This window comes from Myxocyprinus asiaticus, chromosome 27, assembly GCF_019703515.2.
Source record: "Myxocyprinus asiaticus isolate MX2 ecotype Aquarium Trade chromosome 27, UBuf_Myxa_2, whole genome shotgun sequence".
In the NCBI taxonomy this organism is placed as follows: Eukaryota; Metazoa; Chordata; class Actinopteri; order Cypriniformes; family Catostomidae; genus Myxocyprinus; species Myxocyprinus asiaticus.
In genome coordinates this window covers 33,241,149-33,268,462 of record NC_059370.1, presented here as the reverse complement: position 1 = coordinate 33,268,462, position 27,314 = coordinate 33,241,149, and the positions used below count along the sequence as shown (strand labels likewise).

Here is a 27,314-nt window from a genome sequence, read left to right as displayed (position 1 = left end):
CCCACGCTATTATCTGCGGCATCCATGCACAACTCACCATGCGCCCTACCGAGAGCAAGAACTGCATATTATAGCGACCACGAGGTGGTTACCCCCATGTGACTCTACTCTCCCTAGCAACCAGGCCAATTTGGTTGCTTAGGAGACCTGACTAGTGTCACTCAGCACACCCTGGATTCAAACTTGGGACTCCAGGGGTGGAAGTCAGCGTCATTACTCGCTGAGCTACCCAGGCCCCCACCCGGAAGTGAGATTAACAGCTCAATATATCCTGAAAAAACTCACTGATCAGGACGATGTTGAGGCATATTTACATACACTTGAGGTGGTGGCGGCGTGCAAGGGATGGCACAATTTATTGCCCCTCTCCTCATTGGGGAACCGCAACGCATCTACTATTCGCTGCCGGTTACCACCTCAAATGACTATAATATTTTCAAGAAACCCTCGCAGGGTGGGGCTCTTCCCATTCTGCACTGCACAGATGACCGAGGCTTTGACTCCAACATGACGGTGAGGGTACAGGCGGCACAATTACAGTGGCTGGCAGAGCTCTGGCTATCGGAAGATGATGTTACACCAGCCAAAGTGATTGAAAAGGTAGTAGTGGATCAAATGATGAGAGCACTACCTCATGCGCACTGTCATCAGGTCGGCATGGTGAATCCTGCCACATTAAAAGAACTTAAAGCAGTGGAATGCTCCAAAGCCACCTATGCCAGAGAAGCCAGGGAGAAGGCTGCCCATTCCCTCGGAGAAGCCCAGGGGATCGCGAAGCGCCGAGGGTACCACCAGGCCATTCTCGTTGCCATCATCAGCCACAGTGCAAGACGAGCCGATGCCAACAGATCCAAATGCACCCGAGGCACGGGACTGGATGTCGGGGTGCTTTACATGCCTCAAGAGTTCCGGTGGCAGCTCCAAAACGAGAGGTAAATATCAATGGCCAGCAAGTCAAAGCCGTGCCCAGGGACATGAACACATTCTGGTGTTTGTGGACTACGCTACCATATACCCTGTGGCAGTTCCCCTACACAAAGCAACATCAGCAAACATCGCCCGAGAACTCCTTTTACTCTTCAGCCGGGTCGGAATCCCAAAGGAGATATTGACTGTCCAGGGAACACCCTTCGGCTCACGAATGTTGAAATATCTATGCAAACTCCTCAAAGTGAAACAACTACACACCTCAATATATCACCCACAAACAGACTGATTGGTAAAATGCTTTAATCAGACTCTGAAACAGATGCTACGGCGGGTGATAGCTGAGGATGGGCTTGACTGAGACAACTTCCAACCATACATGCTCTTTGGGGTAAGAGAAGTCCCACAAGCTTTAACAGGTTTCACACCATTCGAATTATTGTTTGGCCGGCAACCCAGGGGCCTTTTAGGTGTAGTGAGGGAAGCCTGGGAACAGCAGCCATCACCATTCCGCTCAAACATTGAGTACGTGAAGAACAGAATTGAGTGGGTCATACTGCTTATGGAAGAGCGCCTCGTGGAGTCCCAGTGCGCCCAACAACGAACATACAGGGCCTGTGAACTATTGGCTAAGGCAGCCAGGGAGACAGAGGGTGGACCAGATCTACCACATCAATCTCCTCAAGTGCCGGGTGGAGCCAGGAAATCAACCAGCCCTACTGGCCATGGAGGGACCCCCAGTGGTGGATTTAGGAGAACATCTGTCGGCAGCCCAGCGAAAGGAAATGGAGGCCCTAGTCAGGACAGGTTCTCGGAGGTCCCTGGACAGACAGAGGTAATATCACATGATATACGCACACCACCAGGACTAGTGGTACAGCAGCGGCCATATCAAGTTCCTGAAGCCCGCTGGCAAGCCATTGAGGAGGAGGTAAAGAAGATGCTAAAACCCGGGGTGATTGAAGCATCCAAGAGCCCATGGTCCAACCCCATCGTTATGGTCCCAAAGACGGATGGCACCTTTTGCTTCTGTAATGACTTTAGGAAGCTAAATGAAGTCTCAACCTTCGACAGCTATCCCATGCCTCGGGTGGACGAACTCATTGAAAGGTTTTATTTCAACCTTGGATTTGACGAAGGGATACTGGCAGGTCCCACTGGCACACAGGGCAATGGAGAAGACGGCCTTCAGTACTTCACTGGGCCACTGGCAGTATCAGGTTCTCCTCTTTGGGCTGCATGGGGCACCAGCCACCTTTCAAAGAATGATGGATGTCATCCTGCGCCCCCACCAACAGTACGCCACCGCATATCTGGATGTGGTGATCCATTCCAAAGGATGGGAAGACCATCTACTATGGCTGCGGAAGGTGCTGTCATATCTGTGTAGGGCTGGGCTGACGGCCAACCCCCGCAAGTTTCACCTGGGTCTGTCAGAGGCACGGTACCTGGGCTTCTGCATAGGACGAGGACTGGTGATTCCCCAGGAAGACAAGGTGACAGCAGTAACAGAGTTCCCTCATCCCAACACCAAAAGGTACATACTTTTTTTGGGGTTGGCCAGATACTATCGATGCTTCATCCCCGATTTCTCCTCTGTGGCTTGCCCCCTTACAGACCTGACAAAGAAAGGTACATGCTTTTTTTGGGGTTGGCCAGACACTATCGATGCTTCATCCCCGATTTCTCCTCTGTGGCTTGCCCCCTTACAGACCTGACAAAGAAAGCACAACCAGAGAGGGTCGTATGGTCCAAGGAGGCTGAGCAGGCATTCCAGGTACTAAAGAGAGCCCTCACATCCAAACCAGTGTTACATGTCCCCGACTTTTCTCTGCCTTTTATTTTACAGATGGATGCGTTTGATACAGGAGTGGAAGCAGTACTGTTACAGTGCTGGAAGAGGCAGGAACACCCGGTAGTATATATCAGTCAGAAGCTGAACCCAGCCGAGACCAGATATGCTGCTGTGGAGAGAAAGGCCCTAGCAATAAAGTGGGCAGTCACGGAGTTGCAGTACTACCTGTTGGGGAAGTCCTTTATATTAATCACAGATCATGCACCTCTCCAATGGATGGCCAGGGCAAAGGATACGAATGTATCTGTATGGTTCTTCGCACTCCAGGTCTTCCACTTCACTATGCAGCTGGGTCAGCCAACGGAAACAGGGATGGGCTCTCCAGGATGTTATCAGGTAAGGATGTCTGCCCACCCACCCACCCACATAGAAACAGGATGATGTTTGGAGGGGGACTGTGGCAAGGCGCCTAATTTCCAATCAGCGTCACCCCTGGCAACGACAATTAGACTCACTTGCAGAGGTAATCAGGCACACCTGTTAATCAACAAGGGAGGCACAGGGATAAAAGCCAGCATGAGAAACAGCTGAATGAGAAGTGAGGAAATGTACCGTGAGCTCGCTGATAAATGTGAAAAGATTTAGTGACCTCACTCACACATTATTCTACGTTTTTACAGGCAGCGACTAAGAGGAAGCAGACTTCACCCTGCTGGCATTCGTTTTCCACAAAGACTCGGACAAGGAGTGAGTCTCACCTCTACTATAAAGGCACCCACTCACCATCACACTGCATGAAGTGAAGGCGGCGATTGCACACTGAGCACCTTCACCTACCCTGCACACTTCTCCACTGCTGCACTTCAGTCAATAAAAAAACCCTCCACAGCTAAAAGTGTACAGTACCTTGTCTGTGTTGTGCCTCGTTTGTGCCCAATGTCTCCTGCTACACAAACCTAACTAATAATATCAATTAGAATAACAATATCTAATAATCACACACTAAAGATTAACAATTTAAGTATTTTGCACAACACTACCATAAAAGGGTGTCTTAGTGTAAAAATGTTTGGGAAACACAGGTCTGAAGTAGGGATGCACCGATACCACTTTTTCTCTTCCAATCCCGATATCGGAAATCACAGCATCGGCCGATACCGATCCAATACCAGTGTTGTTTTTTTCATTATCAGTTTAAAATATCTATACCTCACTGAGTGATGCCAATTATATGTAAAGAAACCTTTAACTACACATTATTTCAATATAAATGTACAAACTATTAAGAAAAACTTTATTGTTAACTCGTCTACTGGATAATGCTGCAGCAAAATTAACAGTAATTCCAGTCCAAGTGTTCAGTAGAAAAGGCAGTTTTGTTTTTTTTTGCAAAAAACATTCAACTTGTGCCTGGACTTTGAAGGATTCAGATCTTTTTTAGTTCAATTTAGTTGTAAGATATCAGTTCACTTTCATTCACAGTTATTTTTGGAACCCATTAAACTTAAATATTGTTATAAATTGTAAACAAATAATAACAATACATTATTATTTTTATTATTATTATTGACTTTTAGAATTTTAAATACAACAGTAATATATTTAAATTGTGCACCTTTAACTTTAAAACCCTCTGGCTTTTATTTTGACATTCTGAACTCTCCAGTAAGTCCTGTATGTGTCTGTTTGTTAGCAAGTTCACAGTAGTTTAATTCACTTCTTATTCAAATTCTGGTAAAATGTACCTCCGGCGCCGTTCTAAATGCAAATTATAAGTGAACCGAACTATTGAGCATCTACATCTGAGATGCTGAGATGCTTGAGTAGCGCTCAAATGTTGCGCAACGCGTGAAGGCTAAAAATAACTGCGAGTGTGTGTGTGTGTAAACAGAGTAGCACCATTCAATAACGCTTCAATAAGCTGGCGCTGCACAAGCATATTATATATTTACTTATTAAAGACAGCCTTTTGTGATTCACAGAGCTATCGCACATCTTCAAGTGGCTTTGAAAAAAATGCACGAGTCATATGAACTGTCTGTTGGTTGTTTTCAAAGCATGAGGTTAAAACAAAGAGAGATGGATGCTTCAAACGCATTTAAAACATTGACAGAGAAAAGCCAAGGTACACGTACAATGCATGTTATTATTATTGTCATGGTACAATAAATCAGTCATTTAAGACAACCAAAGGTGGTTTCATAATTAATTTGTTTATAATTAATCGCTGCACTGGATAATTGCATTGCTGACAAGGTGGAGAGGCCAGGCAAATGGACATTAGCCATTCGAATGGTTAGAACAATGTTAAAGTCAATGATGGAAACTGTTTACCTTTCCTCTTAATATGCTGTTTTGAATAAATCTAAAATTTGTGTAGATCCATTGAGTTTTTTCTCCGGGGTAGAGGGGTGTCCAATTTGTTCTAGTCACATTATAAACATGAACGCTCCGAAGAGGTTTTGTTTCTAAGTGAATTTAGAAGTTAATTATCAGTAGTAAATCAGTCATTAATTGCAGTTTTTGTTTTGCTCAGCTGTTTGTTTGCTTCAGAAGAACAAGTGCAAGCACGATTCATTGTGTGACTGCACGCACACAGGAACAGTTTTATAGTTTTCCGTTTTATAGTTTTTTTTACTATAAATTTTCCCAAAGTTTTATCTGCTCTGACTAAATGAACTTCTGTACAAACTTCCTAATTTTATGATTTAGTTATGTACAAAAAACTTAAGAACATGATATATCTGTCTGAAATAAATTTGATAGACAATTCATGAGCGCACATTGTTATACTGTATAACACAATGTGTTAACGTGAGGGCACATGGATATAGAAAATGCCATTCTAAAATTACCGTTAAAAAGACAAGACATGAGTTGATTTTATTTCTATACCTTTTTCTCTCTCCCTTTCTTTTACATCATTTATAGATTTAATATGACAATAAAATACTATAACAAATATTGTCAGTAGTGATGAAGCATAGCAAAAGCTGAACAACAAACACATTTGACCTGTAATATTTAAAATAATATTTTCAATAATTTAGATGGCAAAGGCTTTGAAGAAGGTACAAGTGGGAGAAATGTATTAAAGTATTGCCATGAAAAGTAATACTTAAGTTCAGCACTATTTTAAATTGTGTGGAAAATTTTCATTCATATTATATATTTAAAAAACTATCTGCCGATTTAATCGGCTATTGGTCAGTTTTCCCACCTTAGTTATCTGTAACGGCAAACCCCACTATCGGTCGACCTCTAACACGTACACACTTATCAACATACATAAAATACATACAATACACACACACACACACAGTCATTTCACTCATTTTGTCTTACCCTGTCAATCTGTGATTTGTTTTACATTTCATTTGGAACTTGTAAAGAGTTTTGTTTGAAGTTCAGTTTTCAGAGTTGCAGTAAGTGTTACTTTCTCATGTCCAGTGCATTAAAGAGGACTTTGTGGTTAAAATGCAATAAACTGCACATTACACAATTACAAAAATGACGGTTTTCCCCATACTCCATTTATCCCCTATATAAAAACTAAAAAACTAAATGTACTGAAAAACTAAACTAAAACAAAAAAATAACTAACAAACAAAACTAAAACTAACCTAAAATTAACAAAGAACTGACAAAATAAAAACTAAATTGGAGTGAAAAATTACAAATGAAATAGAAATAAAAAATTACAACTGTTATAACCTTGCATGCAGCAACTCATTGAATGCTTGTTGAATTGAGTGTGAGTGCATGCAGTGAGGATGCGCATTTTGTCCCATATTTACTGAACTTAAGATGTTACAGAACTATAAATCTGTTAATTCAATATGCGAATGCCGTTGTTAAGCATGCAATGTTGTAAGCTATCTAGTTTTGCAGCCTTTCATGTGGTGTTCCCTCATGACAAGGGAAGAAATAGCAAAAATGCTTTGTGTAAACCTACCAGAATTAGTTGGGGTGCAGGGTAAAAAGAAAAAGTTCAAACACCAATAACAATCTCTCATCTCTCTGGAGCTCTATCTGACGTATTAAGGTATTTTTATCACAACTCTGCCATGTGAATCAGTCGATTTTAATATGTAATATACATAAAAATTATAATAATAGTATAATAATAATATAAATACAAATTATAACTTGGGTTTATAATAATATTAGGTTGAGCAACTGTTGTAAAGTTGGAAAAATATAACAGCAAGAAGTGTCCTTTTTTCTCTCTGGACAATAGTGTTGTCACGGTACCAAAATTTCAGTAGTCGGTACCGATACCAGTGAAATTTCACGGTTCTCGATCCCAATTTCAATACCACAGCAAAAATATGCTAATATGATAATGTGCTACTGAACACACCAGTTTAGTTATTTTTTAATATTATAATAATTATTTTAATAATTATAGTTTACTAATTATTTTCCAGACCTGCATGTTTTAGTCTAATTTAATTTCATCATCAAAATTGAGTCTAATCAATTAATTCTTGAAATTTTAAACAAGTGAAAATATAACTTTTCAACATGTCATTGCATTTTTTTTTTTTTTGTTGCCAAATTTTATTCAATATTATTATTACAGGGAATATTGCATTTTACTTTACATCTGTAATACATTTCTGTCACAATTTCTTCAATTTCAGGCATCTAGATTTTTATTTTGAATCATGCTTTTACTATGACATGTGAAGCTTCACTTTGCCAGATAAACAGTTTGCCACATGGCCCAGTGTGATCACTGAAGACTTTTAAATCATGTCTGAAGTCTCATCTCTTTGCACTGGCCTTTGAGTCTGACAAATGAAATGTAGGACACAGTTTTGGAGTGTTTGTATTTTAGATTACTGGTGTTTGTGTATGTGGTATTCTGGAAATGTTATGTTTTAAATTGTATTACTGTGAACACTTTGGTCAACTCTGTTGCTTTAAATGCTATATAAATAGTTTAGTTGAGATTAAAGAGCAAATGCTGTGATTTAATTATATAAATATATAGTCTACATGTAATACATGCTATACAGTGGATTCGTGCCCTGCTTTGTCATCTCACACAAAGTGAATGATTCTGAGCGGTCGGATGTATACATTAAAGTACACGGCTCATCCACACTAAGATTGCATTAATAAATCACATTAGGACATGCCATGATTTCAATTTGATTGTCCATTTCAGTGTAAAACAAATAACAGAGCACACGTTCAAAATAAGCTGTGAGCATTTTAAAGCTGTCGTGTGTCAGTCATACTGCACGCTGGTACCGGATAGAGTCGGTGCTCGGTACTACCGGTACTGCATAAACACTGGTATCATTACATCTTTTTATTTTAGTATCGATTTGGTACTGGTACTTTTGACAACACTACCGCACAATGAACTTTTTTACTCGGACAAGTGAATGGCCAATTTACTTGTCTGAAGGACATGCACATGGCAATGTTTAATGTCGAGCCCTGCACTGTATTAATCATTTTATATCATTATAGCATATGTCACAATATAATCATTTTTGCAGGAAATTCAACCCCAAAATTTTTTATATAAATAACCATACAATAACATCTATTTAATTATGCCAAACTGTGATATTGCTTGGCAACAATAAACAGTTACAAAGTATCTACACTGGAAGAAAGCAGTGCAGCATGATGTGCCAAAACTATATCGCTCCTGTTATAATCATCAAACCTGTCTAAACAGAAACCACCCATCCACAACACAGTATGCAGAGTAACCTATAGTTTTTTTTTTCCCCGAGTCGACTAGCATTTCTGCCATCGCACAGTATTTAGGGACGTTAATGATTAATCGACAATAGGCTAATTGTCATTAATAATTTGATCGATTAAGCTTATCATTGGTGAATTACTTGATTTCAGAACAAATGCGTTCAGTAATCATGCCAGCAGATGTTGATAAGGCAATCTATACAGTCATCCGCCGCTGGAGGGCACTTGCCCGCTGCATGTCATGTCTTGTCCGCATCACGGAAGAACCACCACACATGCACTGAAGATGATGAAGCGGGCTCAATGTAATCAGTGTTGAAGCGTTTCTCTATAAATTAACATTGTTTTCTGCATACACCATGTGTGTGTGTTAAAGTACAACAAGTACTGTTGATCTGCCAGTCTCCTTGCTTCATCCCAACCTACAATTATGTCAACGATCTCTGAGAAAGCACGAAGGCACATTCAGCTGACGTCTCACCACCAGAGAAGCGGTATGTTATGTACTGTTTACGCAGCATGTTATGATTTAACTTAATTTTATTTAAATAAAAAATGAAGTCCAAAAGGTCCTAAACATACCACGATCTTCTTTTGAAGTTTTCATTAACTAAAATATGTATCTAATATACAAGTTATTATTAACAGTATTTCATTAACAGTTATTAAACAATTCACAAATTCGTACTAAACATAGCCTAAATATATTAAAATACACTGAACAAAGAATATTTTAAGAGGAAAATGCCAATACTTGCATTTCTTCAGTGTATTAATTAACATTTTATTTAAACAGCAGGCAACATGCACATATTGTTTGGAGTCCTCAACGTGCGCTTTGTGGTGTTAACGATTAATCGATCGCTAATTTCCACGACAGTTGAGTATGAAAATGTCTAAAAATGGACATCTCTTCACAGTATACAGTCATTCCACTCACCCCTATTGTTAATCAAAAACATTTACACTGTTCTGACTATGTGCGTAAATGTCATAATACAAACACATCAGTAATTACTTACCAGGACTTTCAACTCGCTTGTAGTGATAGGGATTGATGCACACTTCTTTCTGTTTGGAACCGAACGGATACTCGCACACCTCCAGGGGTTTGAGCTCGTGATGGGATTGCAGGTCCGGCCAGCGCCACACACGGCAGTAGATGACATGGGGGAGGCCCTTCCTGTGGGACACCTGTAGCCGTCCGTCCAGCGAGCGGGGGATGGTCACGCATTTGCTGGGCTGCCCAGGACTGCTGAGGGCCTTCTCCAAGTCCTCCATGGCACCCTTCTTCTTCTTCAGTTTCTTTACCAAGGCATCCACGGCCTTTTCTGCCCATTTTTCCTCCTCGTCGCCCTGCTTCCAGCCCAGCAATCGCTTCACCGCTGGGCTGGTGAAGGAGAACAGGCTGGACATGGAGGTCATAGTGCTGGGCTGCACCAGGAAGCAGGATCTGAAGCTCTCTCAGCCTGCAGTGTGCTAGGAAGATGATTATGTGTGTGTTTGTGTGTGTGTGTGTGTGTGTGTGTGTGTGGGGGGGGGGGGGGGGGGTGGGAGTGGACAGGCTTAGCCTTGTACGACCAAGGACAGGAAATCGAAGCAGGACGCAGCTGCTGGTGCTCAGGAAGGCCTGCAGTAAAGTGTGTGGTGGGGGGGGGGTGTAGAACTGGGTCACAACCACTCCAAGAATTAGTGTTAAGGGCAATTTAGGAATTAAGGCGATGTTAGGAATTAAAAACACACAGATTAGACAGCTGTTAGATGTTAGAGACTAATCCATGCCAGATCTGGTTTCAGTCAGAGGTTGAGACTTCCTGAAGGAGCACCTGCAAAAAAACAACAAAAAAAAGAAACTGACATGAGTTTGCAAATCAAGAACATTAAGACAAATCTCATTACATTCTTCTCAAGTTATGAAGAACAGGTTAAGATGAACAATACAATTAGCCTACTCATGAGTTTTGCAACAAGTAACAAAACATTAAAAGTACCACATCAGTCCCTCTTTGCCGCAGAGACAATTACATCCAAAGGGTGTGTGCAAAACACCTACCTCCCATTCAATGCAATAAAAACTACACACTAACATGCACATCTGAGGTCTTGTAGATAACTGTTAGGATGTACCCTTCTGCCATGTGTTATGGCGAACTACAACAAAGTCATTGTGTTAGATCTGTAAGCAACAGCCTCCCGCTGCCCCACCCAGGGAGCTCCCAGGGCAAGAACAAGCAGAGCACAGCGCAGCTGTTGAAAAAGTTGTATGTATAACCAGGACAGAAAGGATATCAGACCTCTGAGCGCCACTTCCTGTAGCCACATCCCTTCCCCTTGACCTCTTCAGCTGCCAAATATCAGGCCTCAGGACAAAATGTTACTATTCAAAGCACTCCCCATTTTCACTGTCCACAATGCTGCCTGTCCTATCAAAATGGTTCCATCCTTTACAAAAAAATGAGAATACTGGATCAGTATAGTGTATGCATTTATTATTAGAGAATTCTGAATGGCTGCATGATGGGCAGGCTAGAGGGATAGATTCACTTTTGCATCATTTCAAGTATGCTTGGCCGCTTTAAGTTAATACAGAAATACAATTAATACACCATGATATTTGTGGAAGGAAGAGAAGACGCTAAAATGAGGAGTGCGTTATACAGCTGTTGTGAATGTGAAGTCAGCTACTCATTTACTCAGGCAGTTGTCCGCCAAATTTAAAGCTAGACGTTTTAAAACTTCTTTCATTTAACTGGATAGCATAGCAATGTCCCATGCAAGTTAACATTTTATTACAGAAATGTATTACTATTGTAAAATGATGATGATGATGATGATGATAATACAACAATAATATAATATTCAAGTTGACTGGGTTCCAAAAAATAATCATGATGAATAGTGGGATGAGACCCTATCATAAAGTGAACAAAAACAGGTACACAGCAGACAGGTACAATGTGAATATGAAGTTTTTTTCTCTTTGTTTCACTGTTTTATTTATTATTTATTTTTTTTGTTTGTGGCTGAAGTGAAAAAGGTCAGATGTTTGGTTCTTTTTAAGAGGACTGAAGTGTGAACCCTTAAAAAGTAGCCCATTAGAAAAGTCCAACAACATGGGCAAAACACTGTCAAATTTTGGTAAAAAAAAAAAAGTACACTTGTTTTCATATTGCAGTTTAAATCGCAATCACAATATTTGTTGACCAAATCATCCAAATCCTGGAGATGAATATAGTAGTGTTGGATCATAACGTCATCATGCAGTGGGTAAAGTAGGTCATCACCTCTTTATATTCAGTCTCGGTACAACAGAACTGCCCCTATATTGTTCACGCCCTGTTTGTGTACAGGCACATATATGCAACGGAATCAGAAGCAATAAAAGAGTCCCTACATTAATAATAAAATATTTTATTGTCATGTCATTGTTGTCCAAACAAATCTACTTCAGCTACATTAAATAGTTCTTAAAGGGATAGTTAGATAGAAAATGTTCTCATCATTAATAAATAAATAAACAAGTAATCCATTCGACTCCAGTAGTTTAATCAATGTCGATTAGTGATCCAGTCGGTTTGGGTGAGAACAGTCAACAGACCTAAATGTGTCTCCTTTTTTCAATGTACTTGTTGCCATTGCAGTCTCTAGGCACAATCATGATTTCAAGCTTAATTACACTTCCTAGTGCTTGACACATGGGCAGAGTGCTAGTTGGTGCTATAGGAAATGTAATCGAGCTTGAAATCATGATCGCCAAAGAGTCTGCTGTCAAGATGTACAGTGAAAAAGGAGCTATATTTTGGTCTGTTCCCTCCCAAAACTGATTGGATCACTTCAGATGACACAGACCTTATTCACACTAGCACCATCTTTGATTTTTAATGGGAATGACAACGATGCTGTGACAGATAGACTTACAGTCTCTTCAATGGGCTATACTGCAGTTTTAAGTGTTTTTGGATCGTTCCGTGGACAAAACATTGATTAAATATCTGACAAAGAACTCCAGACAACATGAGTTGTGGAAAATCAGACGTGATCTAGGAGCTTTATACAGCTTTATACCGTTCATGCAATTGAAGAGATGGTAAGTCTATCCCTCACATCCTTGTTGTCATTCCCATTAAAAATCAAAGATGTTATTAGTGTGAATAAGATCTCTTGATAAAACCATTGGAGTCTTACTGATTAATGTTGCCTTTATCTGTTTTTTTTTGGAGCTTCAAAGGTCTGGCCACAATTCACTTGCATTATATGGACCTACAGAGTTGAGATATTCTTTTAAAAATCTTTGTTGGTGTTCTGCAGAAGAAATCTTAGATGGTATGAGGGTGAGTAAATGCTGAGAGAATATTCATGTTTGGGTGAACTAACTGCATGTATACACGTTAATCGGATAACAACTGGCCTCGGCTTTGTGCGCATTTATGCTCAGAGAAGCGGAGCGTCTATTTAACCCAGTGTATTTGATGTTCTTTTTTCAAATATGCATTCAATTACACACTTTTATCATGTATACTTGGATAGACAGATAGCTCGACTATGCAAAAACCCACTTTAGCTTGATTATACCAGGGTTCGACATTAAGGATTTTGATGTGATTGTCCTTCGGATAAGAAAATTGGCCATTCAGAGTAAAAAAAAGTTACTTGTCCAGAGAGGAAAAAAGGACATACATTGGTTACATGCTCAAGCAGTAACATGTCAAAGTGTCTGTTGTATGCTTTCTAAAATTACGACAGATGCCCAACCTAACAGTATTATACCTATGCAATATTGCAAACTTGATTCTCTGGGCAGGGCTCCAGACTAAAAAAATGAATTGGGAGCCATTGGCTCCTAAACTGAAACATTAAGGAGCCAAATGGCTGTTTTTAGTCGCCAAATCACAGATTTGCTCGATTTAGATTGCTGTTCAGAAACAAGATAGAATTCTGAAGAAAAGACAGCTGATGACCCATTAATCGAAGGTTTAATAAACAGAATACATAGTTGAGATAAGTTTGCATTCCCTTTTGTCTCAAATGTTCACACCCCTTTCATAATTTATACAAATAAGAGAAAATATTTTTTATTTAGTACTGCACTTCAGAATCTACATTACAGATATTTACATAAAGTATAGTATGCATAGAGTAGTGTGTTGTCTTCTTGAGCATCAATGAATGTTTGCACCTTATGTAATAATTGTGTACAAGTTCCTCAATTGTCCTAAGAGTCAAAAGCTTCATTTTATATATATATATATATATATATATATATATATATATATATATATGTGTGTGTGTGTGTGTGTGTGTGTGTGTGTGTATGTATATAAAATTTAAATTGTTTTAAAATATTGCTTTAGTCTTTCTTTACTGTTACGGATAGTCCAGACAGAGAGACTACAAGAGTGTAAATTGAATGAAATCCCAGATGCAGTTTACTGTGCTACTCCAATCCCAATCAATAATTACCAGAAGAAAAAAAAAAAAGTGGTACACAATACGGGACTTTTAATTATAAAGAAGCCCAAAATACACATGGGACTCTTATTTTGAAATGACTGCGCTCCCAGTTGTGAGCTCACTGACGGCTGATTTGCTGAGAAAGTGAATCTGATTCAAACTGCTAACCTGAGCTCCTGAGTTCAAACTAGAGCCCGACCGATATGGGATTTTTGAGACCTATACGGATACAGATTTTAGAAGGGGGAAATTCACTGATTACCGGTATGGTGGCCGATATAGTTAATTTTTGAGCTGGAATAAAAACAGACCTTTTCTATGTGGATTTTTCACCAATTTTGCACCAATATGACTATGCAAAGGTACTCAGAAGGCTGCTTTCTTAAATATTTTTTATCAAAGAACATTTGACATTATTCTTATACATTGTCAACAAATTCCAGAAATGAACACTGAGAAAATAAATAAAAATGCAATAAATAGCTTAATAAAGATCAGTACTGTTAGAATAAGTCAATTGCTGACCATTTAAATAAAGAATAAATAAAAATACAATAAATAGCTAAATAAAAATCAGTACTGTATGTTTAATATCAGTCAAATGCTGACTATTAAAATAAAGAATAAATTCAAATAAAATAAATAGCTAAACAAACATCAGTACTGTTTAGTATTAGTCAATGCCTGACCATTTAAATAAAGAATAAATAAAAATAAAATAGCTAAATAAACATCAGGGGCCGGTTGCACCAGCTATACGTATGTTACAACTTAGTCTAGTTGTGGCGTAAATGGGCAGTAAGTCACAATTTACACTCTACTAAATATTTGAGCGTTGCACCATTAAATTTATGTAGGACGTAAACCTACGCATAAACTAAATATATACGGCAGCCTCCGACCAGGAGTAACTGATGGAATAAAAAAGCAGACTCATTTAATGACATCAATGAGTTCATGTTTTGGTTGACAGGCTTCAGTCCTTTCGACATATATGATGGTGTTGGCATTTACACTCGTTTACATTTACGAGAGAGAGAAAAAAAAACTTTTAAGCAGCTCTTCAGCATGAAAACGATCTTACGATGCCGTTTTTAAGGTGCGTCGCCCGGTGTCAAGTTTCAACACATTCAAAATATATATATATATGCATATATATATATATATATTAAAATGAATAAATGTCTATTTTTCCAGCCAGTTGTATTAGTATTTATCACCCCTCAATTTATTTTAGATACAGTTCCTATATATTATTATTTGCACAGGGCAAATATACTATTTATTAAATCTGCTTTTATTACGTATCCTATTTTAATGTCTGGAAAACCAGACTTTTAAATATTACATTTTATAAATGCAACGACTGGAGTTGTAGGGGGTACCAAACTGTGAATCCTGAACAAAACAGTTTGGTGAATACCTGTTTACATGCTGACAAGGTATGAAAGTAGCTACGTGGTCAGCTAATTAGCTGTAAGCTCATTGCTACGGAGAGTAAAAGATGGACTTTATTTACTTTCCAGCACTGTATCTCACCAACTAGGTAACAACGAAGCGTGAAATCAACACTCACCACACACAATCCACCACCGCACCGTTGTCTGCTGAGATGCAAAAAGATGCTCTGATGTTTACCTTTCAATCTGCTACATTACTTACTGCACTGAGAAACTATAGCTGGCTGACAGCAAACAGATGTGATAAACATGAGTGACATGGTTGTCAGGGACAGGGGTTAATGTTATATTAGTTATATAAAATGATGGGGTCATTTTTTATTAACTTTTCAGTATGTATTTCACAAACTAGTTAGCAATTTAACGAGAATAGACCGCTCAAATCCGCACTGTTTAACTCCGTCCTGTCTGCAGAACCACCATCAGCGCAGAGTCAGCTCTGTAAACAATGGAGACGGAGCGTGCTCTGCTGGACAAACTATGCTATGACACCAATTTTAAAGCATTGTTTTCTGCATTATATGTTCTGAAAAAAGTTTTCATATCGGGGCATATCGGTAAAATATACGGCATATCCGATATATCGGTGAAAGGCTAATATCAGCCGGCCGATATATCGGTCGGGCACTATTAAGGACACACTAGACAGTGGCAGGTCTACTAGATTACATTTAAACTTACAAGTCCTACATTTTGATTAAAATCAGCCCCCCCCCCCACTTTAGACATAATTCTGTTTTTACATGAACACCTCACAAAGACAGGCATTTTGGCGGAATTTTGAAATGTATTTGATAGGGATGTGTGAGACTAAACGGTACTGATGCTGCTAGTCGGCACTGGAATTTCAAATCGGTTAATATTTTGCCCCATTTAACTGTTGAACATTAAACTCTTTAAGCGCATCAAACCTAGAGCTCCTTGCATTAAAAAGCACAATCACTCCAACAACCCATCTGATGCAGCATACGCTCCACATTAAACTGTCTGCTTATTATGATCTTCCTTGACATGTTTATTAGGTGCTCTCGTGTGTTGGACAACTTGGGTCGTGTTTTTCCGCATCAACTTGTCTCTGTTGTTTTACAAATGAGTTATAACAAAAAATTATTCACCGGGCTGTAAAGTTACTGACGGAGCTTCTCCGTGCTCGCCGCATATATCCAACTAATCAATAATTACATTTGTTGTCTATCTCCATTATCAATAATTATTGATTTAATTGATTAGTTGTTGCAGCCCTAGTGCACGTCATGTTTAGAATGCATTCGATTTATTGTACATTTCTCACAGGCCTATTTTTTTTCTATCCTATAGCTATTTTTTTACATCGTAACTGTTATTGGTTAGCGTTCTTAACTGAACAGTTGTCATATTAGATCAATGGCCAACTTTTCAGCGCTTTTTTGTTTCGTAGATTTGGCTTACCTGTTCATTATTTTCAACAATATCCTGACTGTTTTAATATGTTAAGTACATTTTATTTGGTGAATTCCATTTAGAACAGGGTATTAAGTTTGCTTTATTGGTCCTGCTCTATACATACAATTGTTTTCAATAAATATGCCTGTATTCGCTAATGTTGATTCAGTGAATGCGTGTCATGTTCTATATTTAAATGTACAATGACCATAATGCAAGGCATGCACATCACAGATAAATGCCCCTTTTCAGTGGAATTTAGCGTCGGATTTGGAATAAAGTATTTTAAATGGGTCGCATAAATTGTTTTTGACTGTTTTCTGAAGTTTCTTACTTTTAAGACTAGTCGTCTCCAAAATGTTATTTAAACGTCAGTGAAATTAGTCATCCGCAAATCCCTAGTATTTGACCACTACTTCAGGAAAGTAAAATTATTTTTCACTTGCCCCTTTAAAAATCTACTTGTCCCGGAGAAGCGTTAATGTTGAACCCTGTATACAGTAATTGTGCATGTAAACGTACAGACTGTGAATGTAAAAAAATCAAACCAGTGTTTGAACTCACAAAATCACCCTGTGATTATGTGCAATGAGAGGGCTTGAAAAAAAAGTCTTCCTTATCAGCCGAAACAAGCAATCAGCTTGTAACAACTTCACTCAGCCTTTATTGCTGTGGAAATGATGATAGCAATGCTTTAACAATAGGAAGTTCAGGACTCAGATCAGCAATATAGAAGCTCAATACACAAACACACACTTCCCTGTTCCCTATCTCCATCCTGCCTCTATACTCTACTGCTCCATTTAGAATGAGAAGCACAAAGCATTACCCCTATTGATTTTTTTTTAAGAGTAACAGAAAGCCTCCCATTTAAAGCTTTTACTCCTTGTATGGCTTAAAATGAACTGGCAGGTCTTATTTCATGGCTAGGAGACATTTGGCTTAAAGTAGCAAAAAGAAATGCTTTGACGTGAGGCTAATGTGACAGTGAAATGAAAATAGAGTATGATCTGCTTCATAGCACATACAGACAATAACTAGCACAACACCATAACATGATTATCAGAAAAAGTGGATCTTCATGCTACTCTATTATATAGATCTAATGTGAAATATTCAGTTTCTTTTGAACAAAAATGACATCAGAAGCTTTCTAAATCATTACGGAGCCACATTTTGACACTAACAGAACTCCAGACCAGGAACGATGTGCTTATATTCCCTACTAGATCAATTAATTCATTAAAGGGCTGTCATGCAGTCGCATACTAGTGCGCTTAGTGAGCTTCAACCCATGCATCATCTCTGAAATCAAATTAGAAGCATAATGGCCATACTAAAAGAGCAATCAAACATTTCAGTGACAGAAACATTTAGGATAATGATATATGATGCAAGTAAACAAGAGGAGAACAGCCTTACTATTCAGCTCACGCATGTTCAGAAGATGATTCTAATAGCAGCCTATGCAAGTGTTAGCTAAATTAAACACTGAGCAAAATATCCATACCTTACAAGAAGACACGGTTTCCTTACAAAGCCAGAACAAGACAATTTCTCCCTTTCCTACATAAAAGGAGGGGACGGTCACACCCGTCTAAGACAAAGGTGCAGTCGTTCAGAGGGGAACGGTTTAATTGCTTGACACCATCCCTGGAGCATTACATCATTAACACAATTAGGGATAGCCCCTCTTTCTGATGCACATCTACAAATACCGCCACATTGTTCTCACCAAGTCGAATACTAAAAAGAATTCTGAGAAAACAATAGTCTCTTTTCCACCATCGGGCCGAACGGTTCAGAGCACAGTGAGGAATGGTTACAGTAGCTTTTCCACCTAGGCACGATTCGGCATGGCACCACTAGAAACCATTCTCGGCCCGGAATTCTCAGCATGGTTAGACAACCGTGCTGGTGGAATACCTGTAGTGATGTCGCGACTCACGATTGGTCACTTGTCACTTGACGTATTTCTTGTGTTTTCAGCACCACAGTGGAAAAAAAATCTGTAACCATACCGGCTGGCCTGGATCGGCACAGAATAGATCGGTTTCGCAACGAGAACAGTTCGGCCCGATGGTGGAAAAGAGGCTAATGTTTTAAACTGTTTCTTCAATGCACTACACCCATTTTAATAAATATTTATCAGGATCAGTTCATAGCTCGAAATTGACAACATAAGTGGAAGCTTACATGAACATCTATGTGACAGATGTTATACGTTGGCAGAAATCCAGAGGCTCTCACTAGAATCAAATTCTGCTATTGCAAAAAGTAGGTGGTAGACAAGGAGAATAGAATTCCAATCCAAACAACCTTTGCAGAAACAAAACTTAATTCTTTAGGCTAAGCCATAGGGTATTTCACCCAATTTAAAATGACACTGTTCACCTAGAATCAAAATCATCTGTATTCAGCTGCAAAAAGCGATACTTTAATCTTCTTATTGGTTTTGAATTAGAAAAGACCAAAATATAACTCCTTTTTCACTGTACATCATGCCATTGCAGTCTCTAGGCACGATCATGATTTCAAGCTCGATTACACTTCATAGTGCTTGACGAATGCGCAGAGCACTAGATGGCGAAGAAGTGTAACAGGACTTAAAATCATGATCGCCAAGGAGACTGCTGATGTTGAGATTTATATTGGAAAAGGAGTACTATTTTGGTCTGTTCTCATCCTAAATTAATTGGATCACTTCAGAAGACATGGATTAAACCACTAGAGTCGTTTGGGTCACTTTTATGATGCCTTTATGTGCTTTATGGAGCTTCAAAATTTTGGTCACATTCAATTGCATTGTACGGACCTACAGAACTGAGATATTCTTCTAAAAATCTTTGTTTGCGTTCTGCAGAAGAAAGAAAGTCATACACATATGGGACGGCATCAGGGTCACAGCATCCTCCACTGTATTCTCCAGTTAATGTTCTCAGGAAGGCGTGCATGTAAACACGTTCAGCGGGGGACACTGATGTAAACACATAGAAGGTACGCAATGGTTAAATCCGTCCGTGTAGCGCATGGTGACTGAGTGCAAACGTCATCCCCCCCCCCCCTCCAGCACCTTAATAAGGCCCTGTAGACATCAAACTGAAAAATCAGTTGCATGCAAAGCAAGTGAAATTTCAATTTCAATCTCCCCAAATAAGACTGCTGACAAAGAACAAGCATCATAGTATGAACAAAATAGTTGTATGCATCATGAACAGTAAAAATGACCATTACTACATTTTAACAAATCAGAATGAATACTTGTGTGTGTTAAACAGTTTAAAAGGCCAGTAACATGGTGATGCTGCTCTTTGATGGTTCTCCATCTCTGATTACATGACACTCCATCGTAAAATAACGAGCAACGTTAGCAGGCCCGGTTATACAGGGGTGCTTGAGGGTGCCAAGCACCCTAAAACGAAAAAAAAGCACCCTCAATTGCAGACCAGGGCATACTGCTGCCCGCGGGTCTATTTATCATAAATGTTTTTTTATTAGATCCTTTCATTTATCTGGCTTTGGGACCTATGGCGCATCCACAAGCATTTAATATGCTCAGGGTTGCCAGATAATAGATGCAACACCCCAAGCAGAGATTTATAAATGCAAAAATAGGAAATATTTCACCTTGTCATACTTAATTTATGCAATCTGGCAACCATGCATGTGAGTGTGTGCGCTCTCTCCTCTTCGAAAAAATTATAATAAAATACTTAGCCCTCAATAGTGCAATATTCTTCTCAAAGAAAAGTGATGCAGTCACTATTTCGTCATTCATGAGGCTGCGTGTGCTGTTTAGTGCCAAGTCTGTGAGCAAACCTTTTCAGTGATGAACTTTAGTAAAATCTCAATAGATCTTTGCATCATTCGCACACAGAGGGAACACGTGAGTAAAACCAAGTGCCAGAGGAATATGTTTGTTCTTTGTGAAATGCTGAAGTCCCTCACACCAGTATGTGAATGTTACACCGGCAGTAATCATTTATCAGTGTCATGCAGACTGTTTTATTCAGTTGTGTGCTGAATGGGGTGCCAAACAAACCATTGACCCATGAGCCTGTAAACGGGTTGATAATGCTTTCAGAATAAAACAAGTAAACGGGTCCACTTTACGGCCAACATTAAAATAAGCTTTTAGAATCTATTATTTCCGAATATTTTCTTTTACTATTAAACCAGACTCCTGATATAGAGCGTTAAATTGAATACTAAATTACCACTGCATTGAAGGATGGTAAAATAAACAACTAATAATTATACTCAGTCTTAATTCAGTTTTACTAACACATGATAGAAAAGTAGCATCAAAACATCAAGCAATCACAGAATGGTCCCATCAGTACACACTTCAGAAAACTGTGCATCATTCATACTTCTAGGCTTAAAAGATACAAATATGCAGAACTTTTTATCTTCTCTCTTCCATGTTTTACTTAATGGCTGATGTGGCCCCTGTACTAAAATAACTGCACACACCCGCTCAATTGAATATGTAAGACTAATACTGTAAATTGGCAAGCGGATTTCCTTGAATCCCAGCAAACACAAAAATCTCTGCATTTTGTCAACACAAAAAATGCTGCATCAGTGTGTGTCCTAATCTGCAGGTGCAGCATTTTGTTGTCATTTTCAGTGACAGATCATGTCAGAAGAAAAAAAATGAAGCAATAAATGTTTTGTACATGAAAATCTGTTCTTTACATTTAGTAGAATTTAAACATGATTGTAAAAAATTGTAATTAGGATACATCTCCACTTTATACAGAGCACCCCCACTATTTTCAGAAGCACCCTCAGTGATTTTGATCAGGAACCGGGCCTGGACGTTAGTTAAGATGATCGTAAAACCTTAAGTTGCAACGTTATCAGGAAATCCAGCCTTCTTCTGTTTTTGTGTACAGTTGAAGTCAGAAGTTTACATATATTTAGGTTGAAGTCATTAAAACTCATTTTTTAACCACTCCACAGATTTCATATTAGCAAACTATTGTCGTTTAGGACATCTACTTTGTGCATGACACAAGTAATTTCTCCAACAATGCTTTACAGACAGACTGTTTCACTTTTAATCGACTATCACAATTCCAGTGGGTCAGAAGTTCACATTAAGTTAACTGTGCCTTTAAGCAGCTTGGAAAATTCCAGAAAATGATGTCAAGCCTAATTTAGCTTCTGATAGGCTAATTGGAGTCAATTGGAAGGGTACATGTGGATGTATTTTAAACTCAGTGCCTCTTTGCTTGACATCATGGGAAAATCAAAAGCCTCAGCCAAGACCTCAGAAAAAAAATTGTGGACCTCCACAAGTCTGGTTCATCCTTGGAAGCAATTTTAAAATGCCTGAAGGTACCACATTCATCTGTACAAACAATAGTACTTAAGTATAAACACCATGGGACCATGCATCCATCATACCGCTCAGGTAGAAGATGCATTCTGTCTCCTAGAGATGAATGCAGTTTGGTGCAAAAAGTGAAAATCAATCCCAGAACAGTAGCAAAGGACCTTGTGAAGATGCTGGAGGACACAGGTAGACAAGTATCTATATCCACAGTAAAACAAGTCCTATATCGACATAATCTGAAAGGCTGCTCAGCAAGGAAGCCACCATTGCTCCAAAACTGCCATAAAAAAGCCAGACTACAGTTTGCAAGTGCACATGGGTACAAAGATCTTACTTTTTGGAGAAATGTCCTCTGGTCTGATTAAACAAAAATTAAACTGTTTGGCCATAATGACCATCGTTATGTTTGGAGGAAAAAGGGTGAGGCTTGCAAGCCGAAGAACACCAAGGGTGGCAGCATCATGTTGTGGGGGTGCTTCGCAGCAGGAGGGACTGGTGCACTTCACAAAATAGATGGCATCATGAGAAAGGAAAATGATGTGGATATATTGAAGTAACATCTCAAGACATCAGCCAGGAAGTTAAAGCTTGGTCACAAATGGGTCTTCCAAATGGACAATGACTCCAAGCATACTTCCAAAGTTGTGGAAAAATGGCTTAAGAACAACAAAGTCGAAGTACTGGAGTGGCCATCACAAAGCCCTGACCTCAAACCGACAGAAAATCTGTGGGCAGAACCGAAAAAGCATGTGCGAGCAAGGAGGCCTTCAAACATGACTCCGTTACACCAGTTCTGTCTGGAGGAATGGGCCAAAATTCCAACAACTTATTGTGAGAAGCTTGTGGAAGGCTACCTAAAGCGTTTGACCCAAGTTAAACAATTTAAAGACAATGCTACCAAATACTAACAAAGTGTATGTAAACTTCTGACCCGCTGGGAATGTGAAGAAAGAAATAAAAGCTGAAATAAATCATTCTCTCTACTATTATTCTGACATTTTAAATCTTAAAATAAAGTAGTGATCCTAACTGACCTAAGACAGGAAATTTTTTCTACAATTAAATGTCAGGAACTGTGAAAACTGAGTTTAAATGTATTTGGCTAAGGTGTATGTAAACTTCTGACTTCAACTGTATATGTAATACTAAATTGTTTAAAAAATTCAAACAAAATCAAACATAAAACAAAGGCAATCTGAGTATACACAAAATACAGTTTTTAAATGATAATGTTATTTATAGAAGCAAAAAAGTTATCCAATACCAACTGGGCCTGTGTGAAAAAGTATTTGCCCCTTAATTACTAAATCCCCAAATCTATGAAACTGCATTCATAATGGGGTTCATCTGGACTAGACACACCCAGGCCTGATAACTGCCAGCCCTGTTCAATCAAATCAAAACCTAAACTTTTCAGCAGCATGAAGTTAGCTAAAAGGTCTCACCCAGTAGCACACTATGCCAAGGTCGAAAGAAATTCCAGAAATGAGGAGAAAAAGGTGATTGAAATACATCAGTCTGGGAAGGGTTACAATGCTATTTCAAAGGCTCTGGGACTCCAAAGAACCACAGTGAGAGCCATTATCTACAAATGGAGAAAAATTGACACAGTAGTGAACCTTCCCAGAACTTGCCGACCTTCCAAAATTCCTACAAGAGCACAGCGACGACTCATCCAAGAAGTCACAAAAAAAAGCCATGGACAAAAATGGCATCCATGGAAGTGTGGCGAGGCGAAAACTACTGCTAACCCAGAAGAACATTAAGGCTTGTCTGAATTTTGCCAAAACACACCTTGATGATCCTCAAACCTTTTGGGAGAATGTTCTGTGGACTGATGAGTCAAAAGTTTAACTGTTTGGAAGACAGGGGTCCCGTTACATGTGGAGTAAATCAAACACAGAATTCTACAAAAAGAACATCATACCTACGGCCAAGCATGATGGTGGTAGTGTGATGGTGTGGGGATGCTTTGCTGCTTCAGGGTGACTTCCAATAATTGAGAGAAACATGAATTCTGCTCTCTACCAGAAAATCCTAAAGGAGAACGTCCGATCATCAGTCCATGAGTTGAAGCTCAAGCGCAACTGGATTATGCAGCAAGACAATGATCTAAAGCATAGGAGTAAGTCCACCTCTGAATGGCTCAAAAGAAGCTAAATTAAAGTTTTGGAGTGGCTTAGTCAAAGTCCTGACTTGAAACCGATTGAGATGCTGTGGCAGGACCTTAAACGGGCAGGTCATGCTCAAAAACCCTCCAATGTGGCTGAACTAAAGCAGTTCTGCAAAGAAGAGTGGGCAAAAATTCCACCACTGTGAAAGACTGATCTCCAGTTATCGGAAGTGCTTCACAGAAGTGCACAACCAGCTATTAGGTTTAAGGGGGCAGTTAGTTTTTCACATGGGTAATATAGGTGTTGGATAACTTTTTTGCTTCAATACAAATAAATAAATAATTATAGGAAAACTGTATTTTGTGTTTACTCAGGTTGCCTGTTATATTTTGTTTAAAGATCTTAAACAATTTAGTATGAAAAATACACAAAAACAGAAGAAATCAGGATGGGGGCAAATACTTTTTCCACAGCACTGTAATTGAAGGCCAGAGAACAGAGATATTGTTGAAGCACTATATCTAAAAGGTTCAGTAACAATCTCCAAAAACAGCAAGAGGGTCAACAACAGTCCCAGAGCACATGACTAGCATTTAAACAAAACAACAACAAAAAAACTTTCGATTTCTAACATTTCCATCTTCACATCATTTCAAGCACGGCCGAATGCAACTGTTTCAAGGGTGCTTCACATCTCCCCCACTAACTCTGAGACGGTCACCGTGAATATTTTCAGACTGTATAAAGATGGACGATAAAAACTCATGACACCATCTGAAATGCTCGATGATAAGGATCGGTTTGACGTGAAAACAAATGACAGACAATTGTTGATAAGCAGAAATCTGTTAATGTGGTTTAAATCAATGTTACTGAAGACAGACTCACATAGTTCCTGGTCTCAAAACCGATTGGCTGCCTACTCCAGACAGCATTTTAGGGCATCACAGGCTATAAACAAACACTAGGTTTTGGGACAAAGATGCCAAAATGCTGTATAGGTGAGCAGATCACACAGTATCGAGACATGCAGTAAAACACGCCACGACACGAACATCCTCACAAGAATGTAACGAACCGTCACTTTCTTCAACGGTCCACGAATTGTTATTGAAGTACACACTGCGTTATTTCATCCTCGTAGGATTATGAGGTAATTGTGAGCGGTTTTGATGTGAAATCCTACATAATTCCCTTTATTAGCTCAATAAACGGCTGAAGCTAAGCTAAACTAGCCGCAACTTTGTCAGAGAGAGTTCAGACCACGGACACTCAATTAAAAGCCCAATAACTGTTACTTTTTTTAAATGACCCGTTTGTATAATTGTCAAAAATTCGTAAGGTATCGTTTTTAAATATAATTGTGTTGTTAAGTGTGTTTTTCTCTTTTGTGTACAAACTTACTGCTAGCTCGGTTGCTACGTAGCGAGTTAGTCGTTTAGATTTCCATTTTGCGGGTTTATCTGTTGCTGTACATCATTTAACCCAAGTAATCATCAAATAACTGTCCCTTATCCTGTTTGAAGCACTCGAAATTTTGTTTTTAAAAACATCGATACGATTATTCCACGTGTTTTCATCACCTCGTTTGCACACTCACACACACACAAACAGCAAGGAAACTTTTTCAAGCACTTCTCAACACCCCCTTGCGGAAAAACCACCATCCCTGTCGGAATAAAGTTGTTACTGACCGCTTAATCGGTTTTTTATCGGCTAGATGTACTATCATTAGATTGCATACCTTTCATGAAACGGTGTAGCGTCTCTCGACCTTTGCTCTGGTTTACAGACACCGACATGAAGCTGATTTTTTTTTCCTTTTTTCCCCCGTCTCTCTTTCCCTAGTCTCTCTCTCTCCCCTGGCGTCAAACAGACTGGAGGCGAAGCACATCAGTGCATATCCATCCGCGCATTTGACAGCCTCTCTAGCTCCACTAGTGAGGAGCTCCTTGCCAACTGATGCACTTTAGATGATCAAAAGGAAATGTAAAATTATAAATAGAGTATTGGATAGGTGTTGTGTGCTTTTGTTGGCCTGAAATTATTATACTTTTTCTGTAGTGGCTGTAGGATGCATAATGTAAAAAAAAAAAAAAAAAAAGAGTAAATTGCTGTTCTAATTAGATCAGATGATCAAAACGTAAAAGCTATTGTGTTTCAATTAACTCTTTAAAAATAACTTTGTCTTACACTGCATTATTTAAAGGGATAAATTATCTCATCATTTACTCACCCTCATGCCATCCCAGATGTGTAAGACTTTCTTCAGCAGAACAAGAAGAATATTTCAGCTCTGTAGTTCCATACAGTGCAAGTGAATGGGTGCCAACATTTTGACACTCCAAAAAGCACACAAAGGCATCATAAAAGTAATCCATATGACTCCAGTGTTTTAATGCATACATTCAGAAGTGATATGATAGCTGTGGGTGAGAAACAAATAAATATGTAAGTTCTTTTTTGCTAGAAATTCGTCTCCCTGCCCAGCAGGGGGTGATATGCATGAAGAACGTGAATCACCAAAAACACAAGAGAAAGAATGTTAAAGTTACAGTGGAGACTGACTCAGTAGGGAAGAGATTTTATTGTAAAAAAGGACCTAAATATTGATCTGTTTCTCACCCACACATACTGTACAATATCAATTCTGAAGACACTGATTTAAACATTGGAATCTTATGGATTACTTTTATGCTGACCTATGTGATTTTTGGAGCAAAATTGTGGCACCCATTCTCTTGCATTGTATGGACCAAAAGAGCTGAGAAATGCTTCTAAAAATCTTCATTTGAGTTCAGCAGATGAAAGAAAGTCATACACATCTGGGATGGAATGAGGGTGAGTAAATGATGAGAGAATTTTCATTTTTGAGTGAACTATTCCTTTAAGTGTCCTAGCCCTTTTATTATTAGTGTTCATTCATCAAATAAATATTGGTTCTGCTTTGCAGTCATTCAAATATGCAGATGTTTTGCCACTGCCATTTTCACTCTTGCTATTTAGTATTTACTATTTAGACATCAGAAATAGAAAATGGAGATATGAACCAATGTTGTTATAATCACTAT

At 38.9% G+C, this 27,314-nt stretch overlaps 1 protein-coding gene across 2 annotated transcripts in view; it reads right to left on the bottom strand.

Annotated features, from left to right (window-relative positions):
- Positions 1 to 26,134, bottom strand: part of LOC127417995 (mothers against decapentaplegic homolog 5-like) — a 37,783-nt gene extending 11,649 nt beyond the window's left edge. Inside the window, exons 1-2 of one of the 2 annotated variants that reach the window (XM_051658300.1) lie at positions 25,988 to 26,134; positions 9,475 to 10,278 (exon numbers count right to left, since the gene is read on the bottom strand). In XM_051658300.1, the coding sequence (XP_051514260.1) occupies positions 9,475 to 9,877 (403 nt within the window). In that variant the 5' untranslated portion in view covers positions 9,878 to 10,278; positions 25,988 to 26,134. Of the gene's footprint in view, positions 1 to 9,474; positions 10,279 to 10,505; positions 10,612 to 25,987 lie in introns of those variants that run through there. The other variant, XM_051658299.1, reaches the window with a different exon arrangement.
- Positions 26,135 to 27,314: the final 1,180 nt, after the last annotated feature.